Source organism: Eublepharis macularius, chromosome 5, assembly GCF_028583425.1.
Source record: "Eublepharis macularius isolate TG4126 chromosome 5, MPM_Emac_v1.0, whole genome shotgun sequence".
Classification (NCBI taxonomy): Eukaryota; Metazoa; Chordata; class Lepidosauria; order Squamata; family Eublepharidae; genus Eublepharis; species Eublepharis macularius.
Genome location: NC_072794.1, coordinates 142,101,348 through 142,123,783, shown reverse-complemented (window position 1 = coordinate 142,123,783; position 22,436 = coordinate 142,101,348). Strand labels below are relative to the sequence as shown.

General features: G+C 42.3%; 1 protein-coding gene across 1 annotated transcript in view; it reads right to left on the bottom strand.

Moving 5' to 3' along the window:
• Positions 1-1,082: 1,082 nt before the first annotated feature.
• TOP1 (DNA topoisomerase I) overlaps positions 1,083-22,436 on the bottom strand; it is a 102,333-nt gene continuing 80,979 nt past the window's right edge. Inside the window, exons 10-21 of the mRNA XM_054981215.1 lie at positions 20,175-20,296; positions 18,053-18,175; positions 16,534-16,721; positions 13,812-13,956; positions 13,386-13,529; positions 12,533-12,718; positions 11,524-11,592; positions 10,684-10,798; positions 8,512-8,639; positions 5,012-5,106; positions 4,115-4,264; positions 1,083-2,486 (exon numbers count right to left, since the gene is read on the bottom strand). Of these exons, the coding sequence (XP_054837190.1) occupies positions 2,384-2,486; positions 4,115-4,264; positions 5,012-5,106; positions 8,512-8,639; positions 10,684-10,798; positions 11,524-11,592; positions 12,533-12,718; positions 13,386-13,529; positions 13,812-13,956; positions 16,534-16,721; positions 18,053-18,175; positions 20,175-20,296 (1,568 nt within the window). The 3' untranslated portion in view covers positions 1,083-2,383. The remainder of the gene's footprint in view (positions 2,487-4,114; positions 4,265-5,011; positions 5,107-8,511; positions 8,640-10,683; positions 10,799-11,523; positions 11,593-12,532; positions 12,719-13,385; positions 13,530-13,811; positions 13,957-16,533; positions 16,722-18,052; positions 18,176-20,174; positions 20,297-22,436) is intronic.

Sequence of the window (22,436 nt, the reverse complement as noted above, 5' to 3'; positions counted from 1 at the left end):
TATTCAAACCTTTGCTTAACTAAACGTTTTGAAGGCTCTCATGCCTTTTCAATTTACAAGGCTTTCACTGGACAAGATTACCTCAATATTAAATATACCAAATTCAGAAGAAAGTATGAACACATGTGGTCTTCTGCAGACTCAAAGACACAAGATCAGTAATATTCAGCTTACTATAAAATTCTACTGGTTGCTCGCTCATCAATAAGCTAAGAAAAGGTTCACTGCTGCATATGTGGGCCCATCTGGGAAGGCTTGCCTAGAGAAAGCCTTTGCTCCTAAACATATCTTTCTGAAAGCAATTCAAAAGCCAGCATGATGTCAGATTAGGATTTGGGAGAGCCAGGTGTGAATCCCTACTCTGCTGTGGAAGTCTGTTGGGTGACCTTGGGCTAGTCACACTTTCAGCCTAACCTACCTCACAGGATTGTTGTGAGAATAAAATGGAGGAGAGGGGAATGATGTAAACTTCTCTGAGTCCTAATTGGAGAGAAAGGAAGAGTATAAATGAAGTAAACAACATAAATAAATAAACCTCAATTGATTTTAAAAGTGTTTTTCTCCTAGTTAAATAGGTTCAGGTATTCTGATACTATGAGATGTCCGCATAAGTCAAGAAAGCTGATCTGAGTGCTTCAAAAGTGTAGTCACAGTCATCTTGCATAGTACAAGGTTTCCTTCCCATGTGATTGTTATTGGTTTTTCATTTTGGAGAAAGATGATGGAAGCCAACCATATTTTGCTCCAGGTGTGGCTCAGAGCTTGAAAATCCCTTATGGGTTTCCCTTCCTTTACAGTGGCCACAGACTAATTCCCCAACCCCAGGCTACTTGAAATGTAGATCCGATCTGATGTACAAGGCAATCTGAGGTGCTGTTCTCCTGCACTGGGTGCTGCTTATGGCACGTTAGTAGTTCGCAGGGATTTTTTGATTGCCTTAGCCATCCTCTACCCATAGGTCTTTAGGCAGCTTAAGCTGGGAGCCAACCACTCCAGCAGCACCTCTGATGTTTCAGCTGATGGATATGGGCTGGAGTGAATGGTTTGGCTCTCTGGATACAAGAACACACAGATGCTGACGCTGTGTTTAGTTGTAGGAATTTATTTTAAATAACCTACAGTTGATTAAAAGGGAATTCATGATAAAAATAGAAGATACTTGTTGAGGAAAGACTGCGGGAAACTTGTCTTTGCACCACACTAAGCTAACAAGGTCTCTAAAACTAATGGATTATAGCAAAAAAGGGTTCACATTAAAATTCTGCTTTAATTTTTTTTTTAAATTTTGTACACAATTACAAAAGAAAAAAATAAAAGCCCTAAAATCTTGATTATTTTTCCGGGTTTTTTTTTTTTTGGACCAAAGCTCACTTCCCTCAAAATTTTATTGACCTGTGAAAGTTTTTGTACACAATAAAATCTTTCAAGTAAAAGAGGGGAGGGCAGAAGTTAAAAAAAAAAGGGGGGATATTTTTCAAAAAAACAAGGAAAAAAGACAAATGTGGATATTTCTGATATATATATTATGTACTCAGAACAAAGTATGATGGGAAAACGTTTTGTCACCAATTTATCGGTACTCATAATCCATTAAAAACCCTCCCTAGCCCTTTCCTTCCTACCCTCTGCAAAATCTACATGATCTTTAAGATCAGGAAGAAGAAAAAAAGTTTAAATATTTTAAAATAATTAAAAGTAGTAAAAATTCACATTAACAAAAAAAATAACACTCAAGTCAGGAAGGATCTTCCCATCATGCTTTGCTTTGAAGAGATGCTGCATTTTAATTATATCTTATATCAATACCATGATGGTGGCAAGTAAAAGTGAAAACACAACTGGGATGTTTCCATGACGACTGTGACGGCCAGAGCCGGTGCGCTGAGGGCTTCGGTTGTGTTAAATTAACAAAGGGGGAGGGGGTGGGAAATTAAGGAGTCCATTTTCTATTAAAATATAGAAGTTATTGCAAAACCCTAACTGTAAAAACGCACCAATATCTCATTGGATTCTGTATACAGTAGCTAATGATTTCCAAGCTCTTCGGTGTAATGGGGAATTTGCCGCCTGCTGGAAGGTTAACAAATCCCCCCCATCTACTTCTCCCTCCAGAGATAAAACACAAACCATACAGCTAGAATTTGGGTCTCTGAAACAGTTTTTAAATAAGTTGTCCATAGGACAACTGGCTCAGCTCCTCTATAATATTTCCAGGCGTATCTTTTCTCAAAGATATTGGGTACTTGGTCGGACACTCGCTTTCCCCTCCCAATGCCCCCTCCCCCCCAATATAAAGGACAAGTAAGGCTCACAGTTTATCTCTCTCCCTAAAACCAGGCTACTCCCCATCTCTTCCATTAAAATCCAGCCCATTAAAATCAGGTTAAAACTCATAGTCATCATCTGCCATGTCAATTGCCCAGGCAAATTTCTCCCGTTGGGTTTTGTTATATATCTTCTCTATAGGGACTCCCCATTTCTTGCACCTGAAGAAAAAGAGAAAAGAGGAGAAAAAAAACAATATCAATGAATGGTGCCAAGAAGCCTAATTCTGTGCTGTACAGGATGTCAATTTTGTTAAGCATTTGGGCTCTCACTGCATTATTTTATACTTACAAAATACCATCTTCTGCATTATGTAACATGTCTAATACTTGACACTTTGTTTCAAATTTCTGTAATCCTAGTCTTATTATACTGCTTATTAGATAGTTCATCCCACTGATTGCTTTGACTTTTGTGATGTAATGTGCCTTGAGTCTCAGTGAGCAGAGGTGGACTATAAATAAAGTTTTTTTTAAAAAGCGTGCAGGACTTAGGAGTAAGGCCTGTATACTGATAGCCTGTGTGAACACACACACTCATCTTCTCAGTAATGCATCTGTAATACCCAGAATTTTGCAAATCGATCCACAACACTGGGCTGTGTGTGTGTGCACATGCTCAAATTCAATTAAGTGGGCCAGATGTCTAAGCAGGGAAACAACCATTTTGGCTACAAAACTCTAACACAGTTGGATAATTGGCATTTAATTTTGCTTTTTCACCAGCCACTCTAGCCACAGTAGAACCTATCCCAACCCTGCACTGCTGGGTTGAACCTATCCCAACCCTGGGATAGGTTCCCAACCTATCCCAACCCTGCACTGCTGTCTGGTGCGGTCCTATCACCTTATAAAAGTCTGTGGACTTAACCAATGGTTTATACACATAATCTGCAGATACTGACACCCACATTTAAGTCACTCATAAATCTGATTTTTTTTGTTTTAAAGGGAGGGTCAGTAGCTGTACTGAGCCACAGACAAAATTCAAAATGCAATACCTTCTTTCAGGACCAACCCAAATATCGAAAAATGTTATGCAAGCTTTTGCATTCCCCCAAACTCTTCATCAGGCTAGGTGACCAGTACTAAAAACAAAAAAAGTATATGTGCATCGGGAGCTGTTTGAGGCCTGATGGAAAAGCCCTGGAGATGGACCCAAAGATTCCAGCCCAGAACAGGATGTGAGACTCCACTGCTAGTGAAACAGAAGCTTTGGATCCATTCTAGGTTCTGCACCATCTAAAATGGAACGCAGCATCCATGGCAGACTCCACTGGATTAAATAGTCCTGGGGGCAAATAGGTTCCAGGATGCCCTGAAGGCTATTGAAGCACAGAAGCAAGAAAAAAATGGCCACGCTTCCTTCAAGAATATACAGTAAAGGTCAGCAGTTAATCACACATCTCCCTAGTGCTGTTCAAAATACACAGATCCAATGTCAGGCAGAGAGCAGAAGAAAAACAGTCATGATATTAATTTGATGCAGTAGGTTTGGTTCAAAAATCAGAAGATCACTGCAAGGTTTCACTGAGCTATTTACACCCGCTCCTACTCTGCAGTCTCTTGTCAAAACACCTTCAGTGTCCAAGAATCTGACTCTGCGCCATTTCTGCACACAGCTGATGTGCAGTGGGTGAACAGGTGAGCCCTACATTAGTCACCCTACTGAGACACCAAAAATGAACATCATCTATGAAATTTCTACCAACCAATGGCAGGGAGATGGTGCCAACCCCATTCTTGAACAGTGCTTTATACAGTTTGGACTGCATCTGATATGAACTTACCAGGCAACAGAAATTCTAGGATCTAGGTAATTTAGTTTGGAGGTTCCCAAGGCAATTTGCTTGTTTTCCTCTCGATCTGTAGCCTGGACCTCCAACTTCATCAACTGCTCCTCAATTCTCTGTACAGCCTTCTTCTTACTTTCCACTGTCCTGTGTGGGGCAAGGAGAAAGGAGGCGGTATATAAATCAAATGTTATTATTATAACTATTGTAATTACTGCCCAGGCTGACAACAGTGAAAAAGACACTACTCCATCCTAAGGTGCCACCACTTTATCCCTGTCACTGTTCGTTTCAGAAATCTCCTGACTTTCTCAGCATCAACACAGGACCCCCTGGGGCTTCTTTCAATTCTGCATCAGATAGGCTGGGGCTCTGGAATATAAGCTCCCAAGGCACTGACAGACTCCCAGGTTTTTGTTTAGGGAAAATGTTTCTAGTAAGGTTGAAAACAGGAAGGCGCTAGCTCACAAATGTGAAAAAAAATTCAATTAGGATTCTTTGACCCAGAAAGGGAGGAAAACTCCAAATCTAAAGAAAATGTGTGAATAAATGCAATTTCGAAGGGCTAAATAATGTGACCTGTATTTGAGGCCAGTGATGCTGAAATAAATGCAATATATTTGGGGAGCTACATGTTTAGTCATGGCAGCTGAAGCATGCAAGTAAACCACACTCTGATAAGTCACGGGATGCCTCCCAAGTGAGCATTGTGAACCCTTCCCACACTGTGCCCATTAAAGGCTACTAGTCCAGCCTTGGAGTTGATATGAAGCAGCATGAAAAAAATGAGTTAATCACAAGCCTATGGAAGAATATTCCAAGGACAGCAAAAATTTAAGGTCTCCTCTTAAGAAGGCTGCGCCCATGTTTACACAGGTCACAACAACCACTTACTTTTTAGATTTCTCGTCCCTTCGGATCTTGGCATCAGCTTTGGCGCCTTTCAGTTCTCTCCTGGCATCAGCCAACTGATCCTTCTTGGCATCAATCTAGAAAGGGCAAAAAAAAATTTCCAAAGTAGACTTGGGGACGAGTAAAGTTGACAAAGCTACAAACAGCTGATAAAGAAAGTATGACTTGCCTTCTGAGTATCATATGAGCAGTGCCTTCTTATTAGGAAAAAAGTGCTGGTGTTCATATACAAGGTTGTACTAATTTCCAACAATTCCCCCCTCACTACTTAGGAGAACCATCACCACCCAGGTGCTGGTACTCAGTACCAATGAGTACTACCACACACACACAAAAGACCTGCACACAAGCATCCTGGCGGGGTTCCACCCAAATGGAAATCTTGCACTGCATCCCCCATCCCAAATCCTTCCCCCCCCCCTAATCTTATTATTCATAAGTTCCATAGACGAACTGGCCAGGACTCATATTTTGAGACCAGCATGCAAGAGTCAAGCTTACAGAAGTGACAAACAGGATTCTAGACACCAACTCTGAGGCACCTACCTTAGAAGAGATTCATCCAGCACACACACAGTATATAATAAGCTCATAAGTGTGCACTGTCAGACTGAGAACCTGTAAAGTTATTTAACATCCAAGAGTTTTGACATCGTATCTTCTGATATACCAGATGTAGCAGAAAGATAGCAAGCTTAAGATGCAATAAATTAATTCTGCACAACTCAAAAGCCTTCTATCTAGGCTACACAGCTGCTACAACAGAAGATACCATCTGAAGAATGTTATGACCAATGGAACATCGTTTCCCCATCCATGTACTAAGTCTGTGGATTTTAAATGTAGGCTCTCTGATAAACATTCAAGATAAAGGCACAGCGATTATCTTTTGTAACAGCTAAGAATTCTGCCGGCAGATTAGAATGAGAAATTTTAAAGCAAAGGACAGAAACCTGGGATAGAAGCTACAATTCAATAATAGTCATTAAAAAAATTAAAACCTTGGGGCTCAGTAATATTCAAATGTACAATTAAACAAAGTCAGTAATCATATGTATAATGGATTTCAGTGGACATACTGTATAGCATGATCTGGCAATGCACAAAAGGTAATACAGCCAAGTAGCTGGAAGACTTTCAGGATTCAGATGTACTGTATTAGGTCACATCAGGAAATTTCTTGTGCTCATCCAGCAATATTTTTATACGAATGGAATGAAAAGTGATGGTTTGCAGTCTATGACTGGCCAAGCAGGGTTTTGAAGCAGAGGGCAGGGGGAACACAGTTCCATTTACCTAGGCTGTTACTAACACTCTCTCCAACTTCTCTGAACATAATTGTACAAGCAAGTGGAGGGGAGGGCAAGAAAAGGCAGCCAAGTCATTTTCACGGTGTCAGAGCTGTAGGTCCTAACAACCGAAACAGCCAGGTTAGGTATTATGAAAGCCAAAAGAACACCCCGATGATTAATAAAACCGAATGCCTTATAGAGAGAGTTATTTCAGATTCAGGCTGGAAACCAACCTAACCACATTGACCTCATGGCTTTTGTCAGAAATAACCTGAAAAGGAAAAGGGTGAATTAGAGGAGTGAAATATAAACAAATGCTGAATTGTATAAAGGTTTACAATTTGAGGGTGTGTGGATGGAGCAAAGAGGCCTTTCGGCTCTCTTTTGGACAAGGTCTCAACATCATCTTCCAGCTATTGGTGTGAAACAGGTATCATTTATGGATTCCTTTTAAGGCCACAAGACAGAAAGAAAACCAGAGACTAAAGAAAACTGCATTAAACATCTCAAAAGAATTAGAGCATGGCAAGACTGTTCTTGGACTCACCCCACTTCAGACTGCAGGTGAGATGGGTTTGCATGTGCAAATCCCTGCATACAAGCTAGCATACAAGTGACATTTAGGGTTTTTATTTTTTTGAACCTACGAGGAGTTTTGATATTCAGTTTCAAGTACATGTATCCTGACTACTAGCCTCTGTTTTTTAAAGGCAGCTCATGCTACTTTTGTTTAAAAAGTCAGCAAAAAAATGACCAAAATAAACACTACCTATGAAAATCAACAAAAGCAACAAGAGGATGAGATGAAAATCTGCTGTCAATGACTGAGCATACCATTAGGAACTACTGTGAAATTTTGTGATAAAACACGGATCACGTTCTTCCCCACTGCCAATCAGATGGTTTATTGAATTTGATCTATGGCACATTTGATGAGAGGCCCAATGAGGATTCTGACTTCTTATTCAACTCTCCCAATCTTTTTCCTGTGGATACTGAGGAATTCTTTTGTTTTAGAAATCCTTGAAAAAGAGCACTCAGGGGTTTGGTAAGATTCCCTGGTGCCTAGGGGGATGTTTATAGGGCTCAGAGTGCCAGTTTTGCAATTCCATAATCTTAGAAAAGCATACCCAAGGATTCAATAAGACTATTTACTGTAACTGTAATGATTGTGTGATTCTTACACATCAGAGACTCTATTACCAGTATGAATGGAGAGAGGCACAATATTTACTTTTCTCCTGGAGTTCTGCTCCTTGAAGTTCAAATATGCCAGTGGGAAACTGTCAGACAATGTTCCAGGAGCAGAGAGGGACTAAACCCTCATTGGATTGGAGATAAGGGAATCTGATACTTCCATATATGCCAAGCACCTAGCACTTCAAGTTCAACAGAGTACATGCCGTGCATATGAAAGTTAGAAAAGAGTTTCACAGATGAAGCTGATCTACAGTAATGCTGTCTCCAGCAGCCAGCCACCTTGCCTCCAAACTTAGGGGCCCACAGGAAAGAGCTTCTGAACAAGATCTTAATGATCAGGCAAGCTCATACGCAACCCAAGAGAAGCGTTCAATCATCTGATCTTCTCACCTAGTTTCAAGTGGTATAGTCCAAAATTACTTTTCCTAGAGGATCTGCTGTATGTGAAGATAATCTGAAAGCCTTGGCTGAGGTTATCTAGTCATACATTCACTCCACTACCAAGTTTTTCTGGAGGAATTAGCATGATACCTCAGGGAAACTACAAAAGAGCTCCCAGTCTTTCCTGTCATCAGTTCTGCCTACAGTAGTCTTAAAACCATGCGGCTCTTCTGTCAAAGGAATTTGCATATCCTGGGAGAATATCAGGATAGAAACCTGTAGCAGAGTATCAGAGAACATTCCTCTCCCCAATTTCTGCCTCTGAAAGTTCTTAAGGCTTAGAAGGATGACACTGCCTGATGTGGATACAGAAAAGAGAGCCTTCAAGCTATTTTGGTGGGAAGGGCTGGAAGAATTAAACATTTCCTTCAGAAGAACTTTCTATGATAAAAACAAACAAGATTCTCATTGCGGAAGTCCCAGAATCAAGCATCACTAGTGGAGCAGTTCTCCTGGAGAAAAGAGCCTGATACAGGCTAAGGAACAGAGGTAACCAAAGCGAGTTAGTCTTAGTTTTGCTTTTAAGAGAAGATAAAAACAGCCAGTTACCTTAGTCTGTAAATTCATCATAGATTTTTCAAAAGTCTTTGGAGGCGCCCTCTGGTGGTTGCAGAGAATAGCAACAGCTCTATTGGCACGGTTATAAGACAGGATTTTTGCTGGGATGTTCTCATCCGCTGGAAGATTTGAAAACAAACACGTGAAAATGGAATTTCTATGTGACAAGTCAAACTCTCATGGATTATTTTATTTTCCCCTCCAAAATTGTGTGTATGAGAGCGCACACTTGCAAGCTGCTGCTCAAACATCATAAACTGGTCTAATATAGTGGCTAAAAGACCTCAAAATCAGGACTCCCAAGATGAAATTTCATTTCTGCCATAAATTCAGTAGGTCGCTTTTGGCAAGCCCCTACTTCTCAGCCTCCCACCTGCAATATTAGGGTAACACCGATTACCAACTTTACATTGTTGCACAACAAGCTAATTCACACACACACACACACACACACACACACACACACACACACACACACACTCCTATTTATTTATTTATGTTATTTATAATTCACCTTGCTCAGTGAAACTTCAGGCACATTACAGTGTAACTAAGTATGTTCAACAGCTAGGACATTCAATAAACAATATAATAAGGTATAGATTACAGAAATTTGAAAAAAAAGCAGAAAGCTGACACAAAGCTGAAACAAGGTTGAAACAAAACAATTTGACATGACATTGTAAACTATAGTAACAGATAATGCACAGTAGTATAGTCTACAGTCCCTATTCCTTTATTGAAGGATCTCTTTGAACCATTTCCTTACAATACAGCCCTGTTACGTATGTAAGAAAGCCCTCCTGAATTATTTGGGTTTGCACAGTTTGTGGAAAGCCAGGAGAGTGGGAACATTCCTGACCTCTTCAGGCAGGCCAATACATACGGAGGGGACCACTACAGAGAATCCACATGTACTGCTGATTTCGCCTTCTCTCACCAAGTCGGAACTCTCCTTGATTAAATGAATTGTTTAGGTCAATTAGATTGTAAGGGAAAGGAGCTGGATAGAGTGAGAGCTGTATTTGGAGGCTTAAGCTGTGGCAATACAACATTTCCCATTACTTCTTTTGTGCCTGTTCATTACTATCCATCAGAACTACTTCGTGTGAAAACATGGGATTCTACATTAGCTATGTTATTATCTCATGCTTTCTCCAAGGAGTTCAGGCCAGTGTACTTGGGTCTCCCTTGTGACTGATTCTCCTAACTGCCCTGTGAGACAGAGTGAAAGACCTGCCCCAGATCAATCACCACTTGGAGGGTAAAGCAACATCCAAGAGCACGTTTTAATCAACTCTGGCTGATAGCATCACCTCCTCTCTGAGGCAACTGTCATCCATACTTCTCATTTGACTGCATCAATCTACTTTACCAAAGCCTACCCCTGAAACCAGTTTAGAAGCTGTGGCTGATGTAGAATCCATGCCCATCTGCCCTGGCTGCCAACTGGTTGCCCAACCCAAGGGGCTGGTTATCACCTTAAAATCCCTAACATGCCTGAGTTGTATCTGAAGCACCTTGCATCGTTCGACCTTCCTTGTCCAGTTCAGTCAGCTCATGTGACCCTGCTTTAGGCTGCTTCCTTCTCTAAAGTGGAAATCCACTCATGGAAATGCTCCAGTGGATCCAAGCTACTTCATTGCTTTGTTTATTAGTCAATGTTTGGTGAACTGTGCCGGCCTATGGCTATAGACAATAACCTCTCTTGACTTTACTTTCTCTAGTTGTGAGGGCAAGAAGCCATTTTTTTGAGAGGCGTGAAAATGGATGTTTTCGTGGGGCTCAGTCCTACTAGATTCTGCCAGCCTGCAGCATTTGGAACACGTGTCACCCCTTGACTATCTTGGCGTAATCACTGAAAGCCTGCTTCCAGTTAAGCTTGCAACAATTATTCTAGAACTTGATTGATGCTGGCCAATTACGTTTGAAGGAAGTTTGGAAAAACTGTGACACAAATGACAGGGGACCAGGAGCTTGGTGGTCTCCACCTGCACAAGAATATGCTCCTTTCGATTATGACTGGGCAGGCAATCATAAAAGAGCAGAGGGAGAGCCCAGCTTGCCATCCCTGTCCACAAGCCACCCACCTCTGATTGCTAACCACATGGGACAAAATAGAAAGGAACAAAAAATGAGATGCTCTAATCTAAAGGTACTTACGGGCAGTGAGCTCCTTTAACTGCTGCTGTAGCGTAATGGAGGCATTATACGTTCGGAACACCTTGGCTGTCAGCCCTTCCATAAGGTCTTGAAGATGCTTATTTAAGATACTAGTCTAAAGGGCAGGGGAAAGAAACAGGAGGGGGGGTTATTCTGTCAGTCCAGCACTAATTGCCAGACTATTTCAGCGCCGATTACCAGAAAATTTCAACCTTAACATTTGAATCCTCCTTATTTCTCACAATGTGGGGAGATGAAAATTTCTCCATGGGCTCATATCTGATCTTCTGGAATATGGATATGAATATAGAAAGGTATGCTAAGTCCTCTGTAAGAGGACACACCAACTGAGGAAAAACTAGAGAGGGAAATAGAAACAGGCTTTAGGAGACACTACTATCCAATTAACACGGCAATCCTAAGCAGAGTTACACCCTTCTCGATACATTGAGGTCAATGGGCTTAGAAGGGCAGCACAGGATGACTCTACTGCCAAGGTGGGGATTTGAATGACGATCATTGTTCATGTTTGCTTTAGTGTTGGGTGCAGATATTCCAATTAAAAGGCCAAGTGGGGCAAATGCATCCATCAAGCTTTAGGCCACACAAGTTTCATATTGCAAGTGTGAGGCAATGGATATTTCATATTTCTAATTTCTATGTCAATCATTTCAATAAAAATCATATGAGATGCCTCTGACAAAAAGTCATCCCCCTTCTCAAATCAATGGAAGTTTTTATCTGCTGGTTCACAACCCAGCTAGCTGATGCTGCAGCAAGTGTGTTTATGAAATGCCCCCTTCAGGTGCTGTGGGGCTTCCAAACCTGACAGGAACTTACGTTGAGCCTGTCAAAGAGGTCATCTTCAGGCTGCTTGTTCTCCATGAACAATTGGAGATTCTTAAAAACCTGTAATGCAAGAGCCAGGGAAAGAAAAAAAAATCTACTTCAACACAAAGCAAAGGAAGATGACACGGTAGTGTGATAACTGTACAAAGTGTTCCTAATTAGTTCCTATGTACCCATATAAATATCTAGCCAAGGAGTCACTAAACCAGTCTACGAGATGTGTTTATGGATCCTGACAACAATTGATAGGAAGAAGTATGCCAGCCATGATTCATCTCTGAGGAATGCAGAAAAAAAAATTTCAAGTTGCCCAATGTCATTTGAGAGGCAAACTGTGCCATTAGACTACCTGCCTTACATGGAAAACTTAAGGCATTTGGTAATATTTAGCTTAAGAAAAAAATAGTGGGTGCTGGAGCAGAAACAGCTAGCAGAGTTATAAAATCATGACTGTATGGAGAGAGAAATTTTTCATTCTTATTGCTCTAGAATTTGGTGACAGCTAACAAAACTGATTGGCGGTAGGTTCAGAACCAGAAGAAAACCTTCTTTGTACAATGCTAAATTAACTCATGCAATTCTCTACCACAAGATGCAGCTGCTGGCTCACATGTTGGTTTGTTTATTTAAAGGACAACAAATTCAGGGAAGACATTAATCGACAGACATATTGTTGCAGCTAAATGGCAGCACAGTGTTCGGTAGCAGTATACCTTTAAAATAACAAAGGAGAGCTGTTGCATCTGGGAAGCCCACTAACACATAAAGAAAGCATCTGGCTGTCCCTGTTGGAAACTCGATGCTGAGCAATGGAACTTTGCTATGAGGCAGCAGGGCTCTTTTTGTGTACAAATGAGCACTTTATACACAGCAGGTAAGATATGAAGAACTACTGAAAAGGTAAAGGATGTTCACAGCCTAAGGAGCTGGAATCCATACGATTATTACACCCAGACATCACCACTTTCTTAAACAACACAGCACAGGCGAAACCTCTTACCCTTTTTTCAACAGGGACCTTGTTGTAGTATCGGATGGAGTCTTTTCCGAGGAAGTCAAACTCTACCACATATTCCTGGCCATCTAATTCCGTATGCAAATTAATATGCTCCACACGGAGGGAGCAGCAGCCCACTGTGTCGGCCGTCTCCCCTTCCTCTTTCTCATTACCAGCTCTCAGAGCGAGCTACAGATATAAAACAGCGCGAGAGAGAGAGTGAGCAGGGAGATGGCTTGAATAGCAATCAAAACAGAAGGAAGCATTTTTAACTGCAGTGGTTATCCACTGGAGGGCTTCAAGCTCCTTGAGCAAAGATATTGCCTATTTAAATTCCACAGCTGAGATTCACGACATTTACAAATTCAACTGAACTCAAAATCTTTATCGTCTTGGTCTGGATTAATGGAGGGGAGCAGCTCCTACCATATTTTCCTTCTTGTTCACTGAGAACTCTATCAGTCAATTTATTGACAATACCAGCTCATATTAAATTAAACTGATTACAGCTTTGGTTAACATTGACGGACTTTTTATTGGTTACGATACACCATTTTTATTGTGTATTTGATGTCTTTTACTGTTAATCGTGCCTTATTTCAGGAATATATTATTATTGAAAAGTGGGTTATCAATCCTTTAATACATAAAATCGCTACACTTTGTCTCAGCAAATAGAATTGCGTAAGAAATCTCTTTAGAATAGGGAGGGCTGACTTGTGCCTGTGCCCGTACGCCCAGTCACCCTTGATGAACTTATACATGAGAAGTCAGTTCCAGTGGCATTTCCAACTCTCTAGCACATTTGAACTTTGGAATTTCAATGGCAGAGGCAGAAACAGTGACTTATCCTCACTTTGTCAATGAAGTACAGTGCAACAGCTCTCTGCCGTACTCTCATTTCTTTGGACTTCCAGTCTTCTCGATATTGATTTCGAATCCGGTCTACACATTTCTTCAGTCTCCGAGCTGTCTCGTATTTCTGCCAGTCTTTCTCGCCCTGCAGAGACAATCACAAAGAGCATCGAGATGGCTTGTTCCAGATGCACCATCTGAAGTCAAGACATCCTCCTGGCCATTTAACAAGACATTCTTCCAATTAATACTTCTTATTTCAGGAGTGCACAAGTGAAATAAAAAAGTATTCAGGATTATACCAAGCAAGCAGTATAGTCACGAAGAGAACAGAGTGCTTTCTGGATCCTTCATTAAGCACCAATTCCTCCTCTAAAGCATATTCAGCATAAAGGATCTGCCTACACGATTCCAGACAAACCATCACCTTGATTCTAGAGCTGGGGTTCAACATGATGTACTTAATGGAGCCTTGGATGTTTTCTGTCCATGACACCAGCCAGGTCACTTTGTTATCATGCCGGACCTCTTTCCATTTATGCCCAGGGGGAGGAGGAGGAACTTTGGAATCCCTGCATAGAGCAAAATACATAGGGGGGAAAGCCCCACAGAAACAGTTACAGAGTTGGAAGAGCCGAAAAGTTTTGCTCTAATTTTTCTACAGAAATCTATAAGCAAACTGAGCCCATGTTACCCTTAGCAACATGACAAATAAGACAGTAAAAAAATAACAATTTAGATAATTTTCCTCACCAACCCTCAGTGCGTAAACCAGGCACCATCATATTGCCCTTCCTTGCGCAGACCACCCCCTCTCATGTCATTAAGGTCCTCTATCCCCCAACAGCAGCATTTCATGGAGATCAGAGGGCTCCAACGGAAGAGGGGAGCCAGCAAAGTTCCATTCTGCTCCTGGAAAATTTAGTCCAGATCCAACCCATGAGAGTTTCTAAACGGTTCATCCCGCTAGGGTCCCATGATCCCTTGCAGGCCCTCCATTCGTCTTCTCTAGTAAAATGCTTCTGCCTACTGCAAAAGACAAGGGAAGAGGCCTTCCTGTAGATAAAGGTAAGGTTTCTGCATACTTGGGAGATTCCCTAGCTGTACAGAAAAATGTTAATTTGTAAATGGAAAAAAAGGGCCCGTTGAGGATCAAGCACAATGTCCCAGAATTCTGAAAGCATATGAGAGAAGGGGAAGTGTGTATGGGTATGTCTGTGGAGATGGGCAGGGGGAGAAAGCTTATAGAATTCTGGGAGACATTTCCCGTTTCTTCTTTCTCACTTACACCACATAATTCCCTTGTGACCCCCCACCCAGACTGCCCTCTCCCACGCATTTTCTGTAATATGGGGAATACTGTGCTACTTAGACCAAGTTGGGTACCAATATTTTAAGTTGTTCTGCAACTGGACACTATCCCTTAAAATACAAGCTAATCATTTTCAACAAATCCATCACAAGAAATAATGAGCATACCATATAGTTCTAGTGTACCAGGGAACCCAGACTGGATGGGACCCCTCTACTGCCCAAGCTATATGTTTTACTGTTCAACCATTATTGCAATATGGACCGGATCCGGTATGGGCTTCTGCCAAAGGAAAGTGACTTTCTCAGCTCCCTTGTCCTACGGAGCTGGATGCCCCTATGTCCTACTTCTGGGGGATAGGGTCTCCCAAAGAACAGGATCTTGGGGTGTGGTTTGGGCTGCCATGGGAGTCAAGGAAGTAACATTCCACATGTGGAAGTTCTCCACCTGCAGAAATGCGGTGCTGAATTTAATCTTAGATCTCTGAGGCCAAAGAATGGTTCAAATCACATGACAATTACAGCTAACGAAGGCTCAGCCTGAACAGTGCTTGGACATGAGATTATTTGGGAGCTCCAACATAAGCTGCCCTGAGCTTCCTGAAAGGTAAGTATAAACAAAAACCTCCTCCTCCTCTTACATACAAATTAACAAACTAATACAAACATTTGACTTTTGCAAGCATACAGTTCGCTCCTTACAAAGCAAATGACATGACGTAGGGCTGTGCATGGGCGGGGAGATTTGGTATTCCAGCTTCGGGTTTACCAGAAGCAGGAAACCGACTCGGAATACCCCCAAATCCGAAGCGGCTTGCCAAAGAACAGGATTTTGGGGTGTGGTTTGGGCTGCCATGGGAGTCAAGGAAGTAACATTCCACATGTTACTTGCCACTTCGGATTCGGGTTCCGGAGATCGCTTCGGTATGCTCCATGAAGATTCAGAGCATACCGAAGCGAGGGGGGAACTCCCCACCACCACCACCACCACCACCCCCTCCCTGGAGCAACCCCTCCACCCCCCCCAGGGAGACCCCTCCAACCCCCATCCACTTACCTGGCAGTGGGAGGGTTATTAGCTGGGTGGCGGGCCGCTGCTGCCACGGTGGCAGCAGCACAAGGCTGCGCAGCCTCGAGCCAGCCGGCTCCTCTGCCGCTGCACTGCCACCCGAGCCTGTGGGGTGGTGGGGAAGGCCAGAGCCGCCTCCTCTGGCCCTTCTTGCCCCTCAAACGGCTGCGGTGCGCCAGCCACTTGAGGGGCAGGAATGGCTTTCTCCGCCTCCTCTGGCCCTTCCTTCCACTCAAAACGGCTGCCGCGCCGGGGGGCAGGAAGGGCCGGAGGAGGCGGCTCTGGCCATCCCCACCACCCCGCAGGCTTGGGTGGCGGTGCGGCGGCGGCAGCAGAGGAGCTGGCCTGGAGTCACTGCAAGGTAGGTGGGGGGGTTGATGTTTAAAAGGCCCCGCTGCTGCTTGCAAGCAGTGGCAGGGCCCTTTAAACAACCCCCCAAAGCTTTCTGAATGCTTCGCAAAGTTTAGCTTCGGTATTCTGAAGCGGGGTCAGCATGCTGGCTCCGCTTCAGGAATACCGAAGCTAACCAAATCGGGTCTGCTTCGGGTATCTTTACCCGAAGCGAAACCCAAATAGCACAGCCCTAACATGACGATATTTTGTGAATATCAATGCGAAAGATTCGTTTAGTGGTATGAACTGGCATTCAAATTCCTGCATTTCCTACTGAAGACAGATACTGGACAGAAAATACCAGACACTCCATGACCAAGAGGTTTATATGGGAGGTGGGTGGCTTGAACCAGAAATATTTCTTAGCCATACTTACTTGCTACAATTGATGATGATGTCTTCGGGCATTATCCGTCTTTTCAGCATGCCCATTTTTGGATGGTTACCACGTCCTCTGAAGAGACCTGGAGGCTCGATCTTAAAATTGGCAATTCGTTCCTTGTGATTATCCATGACACAATAACCATATTCTTTTAATAACCGCTCATTCTCCTCTTTAATTTTCTAGGGAGGACCAAAAAAGGGGGGGTGGGAATGGGAATAATTACAACACAACCAAAGCCACTACATAAATTATTCAGCACCAACATTACAATGATTTCATTAAGCTGCATTCAAGTTGTGCTCCAAGACCTTGACTGCATGAGGGATTTGATAAATCACTTGCAAATTCAGGGCAAAGAAAGTGGGCATTCTCCCAAAAGAATGACCTTCCAGGCTATGCTGTGCAGAAAGGGACTGAAAAATCCATGGTATGATCAGTTGTACCTGCTGTGGATGCAATTGGAGTACCCAGATTCAGACATTCAAATATATCCACCTTCAGAGGATGAAGAATGCAAACTGACACCATGAGAATGAACTCTATTTTCACCCAATGAAGTTTAGATTTCTTTGTTGGGAAGAATTCCGAGGAAGGGGAGACTTCAGTATTATTACTGCAACCTTCTCGACCAACTGACTGGCCCTTTTCTTCTGTTGGATGTGGTTCCTTACTGAGTCCATGCACAGCAACAAAACCAGGTATGCCACTGAGTCATGTGTGAAACTGTACTAATACAGGACAAAGAAGCAAAGAATCGCCCAACCGAGACTGCATATGCACTCTTGCAGACATCGCTTATGCTACAACTAAGAAGCAAAACAAGAATGTGCCCAACTTCTATTCCAATACACACACACACACACACTCAAAATTAATACATAAAATTGCAAATCCATTCCTTACTCTCACCTACTACTGGGAACATTTTGAGTTCTGGCATTCCAGGGTCTTAAAACAAATGAGAAATGCATTTCCTCCTGCTTCACCAAGGCTGAGCAACTCAAAAATCATTTACTGAAAGATGCCAAACTGAGGGAAGTATTCTCAGCTCTTACTGAAATCCAGTTGATCATGTAGCAATATAGGCACCTTAGCCACAGTAAAGATATCAACTGAGAAACACCAAGTAGCTGAGGGAGGGGAGATGAAAAATTCTTTAATATATAACACAGACTCCAAGAGCTTTGTAAGGAAAGCTAGTTTCTTATTGAAGTTGCTACTGAGTATTATCTGTGACACCATGAAAGTATACAGCCCAAAATCAAAACAGAAGTTGGCTGAAGCATATTAGCAGGATCAAACATCTTCAAGCTCTGAAGGCTTAGGCAGCAGCAAGCTTTTGCAAGATCAGGAGATTTCAGTTAATCTACTCAGTGAAATGGAGACGATTATTTGATCCAGTGGGCTAAGAACAGGTGATGCAGAAAGAAAACATGCTGATCATAACGTTTGTTTACAGTCTGAAAGTCTTTATGGAGGAAAAAACAAAAAACTTTCTTAGTCAAGATACCTGTTTCTCCTCCTTGGTCATCTGTTTCCTGGCTTCTGACTGAGCTTTGAAATACTGACTCATATGGGTGAAGTCACACTTGCTGAGGCTAGTAATGGTACCCTTTTCTTCTGAGGTCATTTCCTGAAAGGGAGAAAAACTGTACTTTAAAAGTGTTCTTAGAGGTAGATGAAGGAACTGAATTTGACACTCATCCTCCATAAACTCGCTTTGGCAGCGGCTGTTATAAGAACTGCCAAGTAGCAACAAGGGTTAAACTCAGAAGGCAGACAGATGAAGAAAGAATGGAAGAAAAGCTTTGAGGATATGATATATTCATACCATCTAATGCTGCTTTAAAACCTAAATTTAGAACCATTTCTGGATGAGGAATGGGGTAAAGAGATGAAAATACACAGAGCTGGAAGCAAGGCATCTGAGAACTACTGCCCTACTGAGCCAAGTCACACCTTTGGGTTCTGTAACCTCTTCTTAGCTAACTACTGAGCTTTCGCTGTCCACAATGGGTGAGATTTTTTTCCCTTCTGCCATTAAAAATAGGAAGCTAAGGCCCTCATATTGTTAAATTCTGCATCTTACCCTCCTAGGGACTCAGGTGACATACACAGGATTATCAGAAGTTGCCCTGTGTGGTAAATTGAGAAATTACTTATACAAAGTAATTTCAAATGAGCTTCAAGGCCAAGTGAGGATTTGAACTTAGTGTTTCCTTATCCAAGTGTACATACTGCACAGCTGCTCTTGATGTGTGGTGTTACATTCGACCCTGATCATACTTCCCCATTCCTCAGTCATCTGTGAACAGAAGCAAGCCCAGGCAGCTCACCTATCCTGGTTATCTGTGCAATCTGTTACAGCTGAATTAGCATACTGTGCTTATTGATCTGAGTTATACATTTTATTTATTTATTTACTTTATCTATATCCAATGGGTCCCAAAGCAGTTTACATCCTTCTCCACTCCTCCATCTTTACCCTGTGAGATATATTAGGCTGAGTGTGTGGGACTGGCCCAAGGTCACCCAGCAAGCTTCCACAGCAGAGTGGGGACTTAAACTTGGGTCTTCTAGGTCCTAGTCTGACAATCTAAACACCACACCATTCTGGCTTGGTCCAGAGAGTTCAAGCAATGCACATCTATGACAGAGACATACAAGTTTCACAGCTTGTTCTAGGACCACAGATCAAAAAACCTTAAGGTGGGCTTAAGAAAAAGTAAGACCATCTAATTATGAAACTGTTAGGCAAAATAGGATATTGCTGGTTAATTCAACAGAAGAGCCTATTGTCTCACATAACTGTCAGCCTTCAATACACTTCTCAGCTTTGGAACGCAACAATGGGTACTATATTAGATGTATCCACTTTGCTCATTTAAATTTTAATTCAACTGTACTTGTCTCCCCAAACCCTGGGTTAATTTTCAAGATTTAAAGAAGTTATTCTTAAGTGTCTCAAACCTTTGTGCTTAAAAGATACAACACTGAGAGGCACAAACTTTTTATTCAGAACAGAAATGGAGTTGAGCAATCTACTTCAAAAACTACAAACACACAAACATTTAAAAATCAAATATGAACAAAAATCCATTTTCTAATCATCACATGGAGTAGGGATATTGAAAACTCCAGCACCCAGACTCAAATTATAAAAACTACTTGGAGCTTTTGTCTCCCTTGCACTGCCTTAACTTTCTATCTGCTTCTGTCCTCTGTGCAACTGATAGAGATGCCTGTAGCTTCTTCACACGTTCTCCCCTTCCCATTCTCTTAACCAAACTGTTTATAGCATGCTGTCTCCATCCCTCCCAAATCACTTTCTCTTCTTCCTTGACAATTACAAGCCTGCACAATTTGTGTTTGATAGCTGATAAGAAGAGATGGCTGCTGAGAAACCAGACAGGGAAACGTAAGCAAGCCCTTGCTCCAGTGAGGCAAAGAGAATCCTTTGAAAGCAGAATGTTTAATGCAGCACCCCAATGATTCAATGAGACAGCAAGAGCAACAAGGCATCTGCTATTCCCCTAGAAGCAACAGTTACTCACTACAGGTGACCAGGCAAGTGGCAAACTGTGAGGATGCTTTAACCCTAAAGCAACCCCTACCCTTACATGATGCTATACCTTTCGCCAGTCTTTAAAGAAGTTTTTCCTGAAGATGTCCTTTGTAGTGTATTCATGATCAAGCATTTTTGCAAAGAATGTGGCAACTTCTTCTGCTTTGGGACTCAGCTTCATGACTTTACCTGCAACGAAAAGTGCAACTGATGAGCAGAGAGGGGGATTAAAGTGACAGCATCCTACATACGTTCAACCCCTCAGGCAGTCTGCTACTCTTACCTCAGAGTGAAAGGATCCAGGAACATCCCTACCCAGCGTTGGCCCTCTGTGGATATACAATACACAGCTAGAATAATGGCCCTACAAACAAGTTGTTGCATATCCTGAGTTTCAAAGCTAGGCAGGGCTCAAAAGAGGAGGCCACATGGATCCAAAATTTCAGTACAATTCAATATGCCTAGCCTAATATAGCATGTTTACAACAGCTAAATGGGCAGTATAAAAATGATGCTTTTTTAAAATGATTTTTCTTTAATGAGAATATATCTTTTTGCTCCTTAGGAGGGCACTGGACCATGTCAGTGCATTAAGATTGGAAAGAGACCTCTGGCTCGCAAGTGGCAAACTCTACATGGCCAGGTCAGAGAAGATCCACACTCAACAGGCAAGGACCATTCCACCCCTGTACTTCACCTATTTCAACAAGGCCAGCAGACTACAGAAGCCTTTGGCTCTTTCACTGTATGCATTTAACACCTCTCACATTAACCACTGCAGATGCACACTAAGGTACATCTCTAAGGCCTTATGTACAGGCTGATTTTTGCCCTTCTGAAGAGGGTCAATAATGAAACTGCTCCAGAGAAAGGAGACTTTAGGATCATGTTTACACATCACAAAACTGGCCAGACCTGAGACCTTTGGGGTGGACTCCACTGTATGTAAAAGCAGCAAGCACGAGGGAATGGCATGGATTGAGCAGTAGATGAAAAAATTAAATACAAGCACGCCCATCATCACATTGTATCTTCCTGTAACCCCTTGTTTCTCTGTTCTTGTACTTCAGAGAACTAGCACCAGATGTACTCCTATCGAGGCAGTTTTGTGACACATGGTGGTATATGGATACTTCTAATTCAACCAAGTCAAGAAGCAAAAGGCTGCCTGAGCAATCTTCCAGAGATCATGTCCTATTTCCCCTTGACGGAGGCAGCATAATGAAGGCTCAGTATGAAACAATTAGCTGTGTGGAAAAGCAGCTTTTCCGACAGCTGAGGGGGAGGGGGAACAGCTGCTGCATCACTGTTCTGCAGACCCAGTGCCTCCTTTTCCAACCCCAAAGTGTGCCTAACACAGTGCTACACCAGCCTTCACTCCTCAGTGCAGCCAGAGAAGGCTTTTGCCAGCATTTCAAAGGTATGGCAAAGAGGGATAAATATTATATTTATCAATGCCCTTTTAAATAAGTGGCAGCATTTTAGAACAATGATCTCTTGTGACAAATTCTTGCCACTGCTTACACTGGAATAGTTCTCTTCCAAGAGGCCTACCATGCGTAATCAGTATCTGCCCAATTCATAAAGTCACCACTCAAATATGCAAAGCAGTACTAAAACAGAAGTTATAGCAACATTATAAGTACACCAAGTGATCAGATTCTAAGAAGTGTGGGGTTAGGTGAGTCTTATGGTATAGAGGTAACAAAGTCATAGTGCAACAAATCCTGGGTAGTTTGATAGACTTGGAGCTAGAGGTCATTTGAATTAGTTGTCTGCTTGTTTGGATGATTCTTTAGCCCCAGCCTACTTGGGCTAACAGTTCAAGTGTTTTGCTTCAAGTTTTAAGGAACAGAAAGTAGCAGGGCTGCAGCAATAAGGCTGGAATTCTCAAGGGTGTGAGCCAGAAGTCTAACAAGACTTTGTGCTCTATGGACTATTTTATTTGAAAATAAATGGAATAAATAGCGATCTCATCCTTAATTTGAGAGACTCTTATGCTTCAAGAGAATTTTCTTTCCTTTTTGCTAGCAACAGCTCAGATAGTCACTATGGTGATCTGATGAGGCAGAAATAGGTAAGCCACGGGGAGGGCGGGGGAAAGCCAAATTACACAAGAAGAGTCTGTTATTGAAAGTCTCTTTTCTGAAGCCAGGAACCAGCCAAGGGCAGAAACAGTACTGACAAGACACTTTAAGGTCATCTATGAACTGGCCTTTGGTCTGTGGCAGAGACAGCAGACTGGTGAATGTCAGTATTAGAAACCACATCCTATCTACCTCTGGACAAGTACTGGGGTCCTGGATAAGGATACTGGAGGCACCTCCAT